Here is a 6,389-nt window from a genome sequence, read left to right as displayed (position 1 = left end):
CGCCGCCGCCGCCTCCTCCCTCTCTGCCCCGCTCGCCCTCCTCCCCCTCCAGGTTAACGTACAGTAATGGCTCCTTCTGTGGGGAGATGGGGGACAGGCTGAGCCACAGCGCCTCCAGCTGTTCAACCAGATGTTGGAAACTGGGACGACATTTAGGAACTGGACTCCAACAGCTGTGCATGATGTCATAACTGAAGAAGAGGAAAAGGAAGGATAAGAAGAGGTGGAGGATGAGGAAGAGAATGAAAAGGAAAGAAGAAGGAGAGAGAGCATGATAAGAAAACTATAAAATCAGTATAATTATAGAACAGATAATATCAATATTTATAATAATTGAATAATAATAATAATATTTGATCCACTAGGAGCAGTTTCCAGCAGGTTCCAGTTGGTTCCAGCCGGTTACTGTCAGTTCCAGCCGGTTACTGTCAGTTCCAGCTGGTTCCAGCTGTTTCCAGCAGGGGGCAGCCCTGTGGCTGAAAGTCAGAGTTTGAACTCTGAGCTCCACTGACGGAGCAGCTCCTGCAGATCTTACAGACCTGTTAGGTTTATATACATGGAACATTTGTGACATATATTTAGACCAGAACATTTAGTGACTGTGTGGTTGTAGTTGTGTAGTAGTTGTGTGGTTGCAGACTCACATGTCGTCCCTACAGTCTGCAGGTCTCTTCAGTCTCTCTCCTTTGATCAGGAACTCGTAGATTTCAGAGTTCTCCACTCCAGGATACGGAGTCTGACCTCGAGTCATGATCTCCCACATCGTCACACCAAACGCCCACTGTCAGACACACAGACACACACACACAGTTATTGTAGTTCACCTGGCAGGGAGGCTCAAATTAAACACCATCCAGATGCATTATGGGAAATGTAGATCCAGTGTTCCAAGACAGAGAGCCTGGCTGTGTCCGAAAACACTCACTACCTCCCTCTATAGTCCACTACATAGTGAGTTCACCATTATGTAGTGGTGCCCGGATGTATGGGGAGAATTATTATACCCTTCATAGTGAACTCACAGTATCCCACAATGCATCATGAAAAGTAGTGTACAACTGAGGCTCACCAACCAAGCTATATATATTATCATGCATTTGTGTGTGTGTTTGTACCACGTCGCTCTGTGTGGTGTACACGTTGTCAGCCAGACTCTCCAGAGCAATCCACTTCACAGGCAGTTTGGACACCGAGCCCTGTCTGTAATAATCTCCACTGTAGATCTTCTTAGAGAGACCAAAGTCTGCAACACACACCGTCATGTTCTCATCCAGCCTGCGACACACACACACACACACACACACACACACACACACACACACACACACACACACACACACACACACACAGAGACACCGTCCTTGATAAATAAAGATGTGACCTTTCACTTGGCCTGTGGGCTGATGGGAAATGTTGAAAACTGTTGTTTATAAACTGTTGTATATAATGTACTGTGGTGTTGCGAGCTGATTGGTGGACTCACATGCAGTTTCGGGCAGCGAGGTCTCTGTGGATGATGTTCCTGCTGCTCAGATACTCCATCCCCCGGGAGATGTCCAACATGAACTGGATCAGAGTCTGCAGGGACAGGTCCTGAGGGGGGGGGGACAGGAGGACTGGGTCAGTCCAGGTACGAGGACTTGTTCTTCATCTACCTGCCGCACTTAAAGACCTTAGACTTCACTGACTTTCTGCTCTGTTCTTTTGTGAAGCTCTAACACTGAAACCTGTTAATGTTACACCAGAGCTGCAGCCCCCTCAGCACTCACCTGTGTCACAGGTAAGTGTTAGTGTGACAGGTGAGGTCACCTGTAGAAAGAGTAAACAGTGAGCGCTTACAAACGGCTGCTCTCCCAGTCTGGACAGCAGCAGGAAGGTGTGCAGGTCTCCATGTTTCATGAACGGAAGAACCACCATCGGGATCGGCAGCCGCTGGCCTGGACGCCGGTGAAGACTGACTCCTATTGGACAGGACAGACTGTCAATCAAACCATCTGACCTTTGACCCCTGGGTAACGTGTGTGTGAGAGAGAGAGTTACCAATGAGCTGGATGACATTGGGGTGGTGGAAGTCCTTCATGTAGGCCGCCTCCTTCAGACATTGCTCAATGTCACCTGATGAGGTGATGTCAGCTGAAGGAATACACGCACACACACATGCACTATATTAATCAGCTGACTCACCATCAGCTCCCATACACCATGACACACAGACAGTCTCACCTGTTAACACCTGAGTTTCCCTCAGGTGTGTCCTCTCTGTCTCAAACCTCCCTAATCTTCATTAACCCACAGAAGAAGACATGTCTGACTCACATTTCAGCACTTTGACCGCCACTTTCTGGACAGACGTGTCCTCCGTCTTCAGGAGGGCCTCACGCACTGAGCCAAACTCACCTGCACAGGTACACACACACATTTAAACACTGAATATCTGAGTTTTATTGATCACAGTGATCTGTCTCAGGAGGATTGTTCTGGTTTCAGTTTGGTGTTTCATGGTGCCGACTGTCCTGAAGTCTTCTTCTACATTCTCTAACATTTACACTTTTAGGATCTTTTTGACACCAAATTAAAACTAAGATTGTGAACCAGGGAACTAAACTATCTAAGAGTATCTGACGTAGTTAAAGCAGCTACATTAACATGACTCAGGATCACTGATCTGATCAGAGATCAGTCACAGGAGACACACTTACTGTGATACTGTCACTGCAGGAAGTAGTTTTATTGTGTAGTAGTTTGTGTAGAATTAGTGAAACATTGTCTTTCAGAAATGTAACTTTCAGTTTTACTGCACATCAGCAATTTGTGTTTGTATTGTACACACACAGACTGTGTACAACACACACACACACACACACACACACACACACACACAGTTGGGGCAGGTGGTCGTCATGACACCAGGTTCCTTGGACCTTGGTCACCAGTGATGTCACTGACTGTGCTGTTTGTCTGTTCTGTGCTGCACTGACGTCCCAGAGGAACCGTGAGTGTGGATTTAACAATAAACCTGATGCACAGGTGAACTCAAGTGACATCACTGCTGGGTGTGGTTACTGCTGTTGCTGTTTGGTGTTTGTCAGTCTGTGTTGTTATTGTGTTGTTGTTGTTGTTTACCTTTCCCCAGCATGTGTCCCAGTGTGATCATTCTCTCTTGGATCAGGACGTCCTGCAGTTTGTTCTTCAGGTCGTTGTTTATACCGAGACTGTCCACTGGAGGGAGACACAGACACACACACACACAGTTTAAGTAGTGGCAGTGTTCAGTGAAACCTGAACCAGCTGCTCCCGGTCCAGGATTCACCTGCACCTGTGTGCTCGTGGAGCCACACCCCTCTTTGAGCAATCCAATCAAACATAAGAACTGGATGTAACGCTACACACAGCTGAGACTCCAGAGGAGACCTCTCGAGGATTCAGGTTCAGAGTGACAGTGAGCCTGTGACAGGTTGTTGTCGCTCAGACAGAGGATCTGATTGGCCGGCAGGCAGCAGGTAAATACAGGTAGCAGTGTTTGCTGTAAACAGACAGGTGAAGCTGCTTCATGCTCATCAAACCTTCTGTCGCTGACTGACCTTCCTCTGGGTTCACACTGTCCCCTCAGCCCCCCTGGATGGACCTGAACAGAGACCCCGTCTAACCAGAGCCAACAGAACATAAACCAGAGACCCGTGTGGACTCACGTGTGGACTCCTGCAGCTCTGCACAGGTTCTGTTGAAGGACCGAGCTGCTGTGAAGGAGACGGAGCTTTCAGGACCTGGACCCTTAAAGACCGAGCTGGACAGAGAGACACACAGTCACTTCCTGCTTCAAACTGGTCTCAACGCTCTCTAATTAAACTCCAGTCTCTCTCAGAGGTTCGTACCCGAACTGCGTTTCTTTCCCGCGTCGCTGAGCGACGACGGTGAGCAGCAGACCCACCACAGTGGCCACCAGCAGACCGAGCAGCAGACCAACCCACATGTGGCTCCGCTGGACCTGGACCTGCACTGAGGGACCAACAGGAAGTCAGTCAACCAGTAAACAGTCAATCACATCATCTTTTCTTATTCTGGTAACAAGTCCCCAATTTACCCAGAATAACCAGTATAACCTGTGTATCCAGTAAAAACTGTATCCAATTTATTGATCTGTATATTCAGTAGATATCTGCTGCAGCCCTGTGCTGGTCCCAGTTTCAGACCCTGTGCTGTGGTGGTGCAGGATTTCTCCTTCAGATTTAATGAACCATTATGGACCAGTGTTTACCTGAGGCCGGCAGCACCAGCACCGGGGGGGTCCAGGGTCCACAGCCCACTGAGGTGCAGGCTGAGACCTGGAAAGAGGCGTTAAAGAAACGTCCTCCTCCTGACAGCTGAGCCATGTTCTCCTTAAACAGCAGAGGCTCCTGGGAAACACAGGGAGACGTATATAAAGATTAAAATAAAAATAATAATAGTAATATACATAAATATATAAGAACAACTACCTAACTGCTAACTCCTAACTGTCATTGTTACCAACAGAGAAAAGAGAAAACAGCATCAAGGAAGCTAATAGAGGCTAACAGCAGCTAACAGAAGGTAACAGCAGCTAACAGAAGGTAACAGCAGCTAACAGAAGGTAACAGCAGCTAACAGAAGGTAACAGCAGCTAACAGAAGGTAACAGCAGCTAACAGAAGGTAACAGCAGCTAACAGAAGGTAACAGCAGCTAACAGAAGCTAATAGAGGCTAACAGAAGCTAAACTAAGCAGACTGGAAGAAGAATTCGAATCCTAATGAAGTCATTGAACACAGCAGCAGCTCCACTTGCTTTAACAATAACAGCATCAGGTTCAACACGACAGTGAACGCACCTTCAGAGAAAATCTGATCATCTTAACTTCCAATTAAAATCTGATTATAATATGTGATAGTTCTCCTGCTCAAAGCTAAAGAGCTGAACGGCTCCAGATCTTCCAGGACCAGAACTGTTAATGAAAACCTGTGATGAATCTGTCTCCAGTCAGCATGAACCAGAACCAGAGAACCAGAAGCAGACCCCGTGACCTGGACTCTCACCTGTGCCTCTCCTCTCAGAGTCCACTGCACCTTGTAGGCCAGCAGCTTCCCCTGCAGCTCGTCCTCCTCAAGCTTGGCCCAGGTCAGAGACAGCTGCTGCTCCGAGAGGTCAAAGGTCAGGTTCCTGGGGGCCGCCGAGGGCGCTGCACAAAGGTCACACACACAGAAGTGGAGTTAGTAACAGGTGTCATCAGCAGCTACAGACGGATCAACAGCAGACCTGTGACCCTGTAGATCCAGGACCAGAACCAGACTGTGAGCTGCTGATCCAGATCAGTCTCTGATCCGCACACACAGAACCAGATCCACATGGATCAGGTGTCAGAGACCCTGCTGCTGATGGGACTGACACTTTTGGTCATGTGTGTTTTCTTTGAATATCTACAGGTAACTGTTGCCAAGGCAACAACTGATGGATCCACAGTGATGTGTGGTCTGGTTGTTGTTGGATCAGAACTGCAGCTGCTCCATGACTGAGTCAGTGTTTACCCCCCTGACTCCGCCCCCCCACAGTGGGGTTGAATGGCTGCAGTGTGGCAGCAGTCAGTGTGATGTCAGTGGCACCTGCAGGGGGCGCTGCAGAGTCTCAGTCCTTTCATATGGATTGAGGCCACAGACAAAAGCTGATTGTACGGAGAGGACTGGAATCTGTTGGACCAGATCCAGCTGGACCACCAGCACTCACACACATTCACACACACAAACACACAACACAAACACACAACACAAACAACAGAGCAGTTGAGCTCAGCTCTAGCGGCTCAGAGAACAGCAGACATGACTCCATCAGGTCTCTGATCCTCCATTAAAACCTGAACCGGTTCAGTCCCTGACTCAAACCTGTTTCCTGAGTCTGTTCAGATCCTGAACTTCAGTCAAAAAATCTCAACAATCTCCGTTCTAGTCATTCCCCCCCCCCACCCCCCCTCTACTCTTGAACTGGTTTCAGGTACTTTCCTTACACCAGAATCCTCCTGACAGACCCATATTACCTCCTGCCTCAGCCTAGAGACATTAACTACAACTCCCAAGATGCCTTTAGGCAAAAAAACAAAAAAACAAAAAGCAAAAAATATCCAATCACCGAGCTTAAGAGCAGAGTGAAGCTACAGATGTCAGTATTCATTAACCATGGCGATGTGTTCTGAATTCACACCTCTTCTCTGTGGCAACAGCAGCTGAGGCTGATGGGTAATGTAGTGTCTCACCTGACTCAGGTGTCTGGAAGTGCAACCAGGGGGAGAAAGGAGACGCCCCCACCTCGTTCACACAGGAGACCCTCACACTGTAGTTTGAGTGACTCCTGAGTCCTGACATCACCTGGAGGTGAGGAGGAACCT

General features: G+C 48.3%; 1 protein-coding gene across 1 annotated transcript in view; it reads right to left on the bottom strand.

Moving 5' to 3' along the window:
- tyro3 (TYRO3 protein tyrosine kinase) overlaps nt 1–6,389 on the bottom strand; it is a 14,804-nt gene that overhangs the window by 2,472 nt on the left and 5,943 nt on the right. Inside the window, exons 7-19 of the mRNA XM_023430415.2 lie at nt 6,258–6,389; nt 5,050–5,192; nt 4,256–4,394; nt 3,873–3,996; nt 3,690–3,784; nt 3,124–3,219; nt 2,317–2,397; nt 2,041–2,133; nt 1,840–1,961; nt 1,484–1,593; nt 1,116–1,275; nt 645–781; nt 4–191 (exon numbers count right to left, since the gene is read on the bottom strand). The exon at nt 6,258–6,389 is cut by the window's right edge and continues 49 nt beyond it. Of these exons, the coding sequence (XP_023286183.1) occupies nt 4–191; nt 645–781; nt 1,116–1,275; nt 1,484–1,593; nt 1,840–1,961; nt 2,041–2,133; nt 2,317–2,397; nt 3,124–3,219; nt 3,690–3,784; nt 3,873–3,996; nt 4,256–4,394; nt 5,050–5,192; nt 6,258–6,389 (1,620 nt within the window). The remainder of the gene's footprint in view (nt 1–3; nt 192–644; nt 782–1,115; nt 1,276–1,483; nt 1,594–1,839; nt 1,962–2,040; nt 2,134–2,316; nt 2,398–3,123; nt 3,220–3,689; nt 3,785–3,872; nt 3,997–4,255; nt 4,395–5,049; nt 5,193–6,257) is intronic.

Source organism: Seriola lalandi, unplaced genomic scaffold (genome assembly GCF_002814215.2).
Source record: "Seriola lalandi dorsalis isolate HSWRI2012SDOR001 ecotype SW California unplaced genomic scaffold, Sedor1 jcf7180002054902, whole genome shotgun sequence".
NCBI lineage: Eukaryota > Metazoa > Chordata > Actinopteri > Carangiformes > Carangidae > Seriola > Seriola lalandi.
The sequence above is the reverse complement of the archived record's forward strand: the minus strand, read 5'-3'. Positions and strand labels throughout refer to the sequence as shown.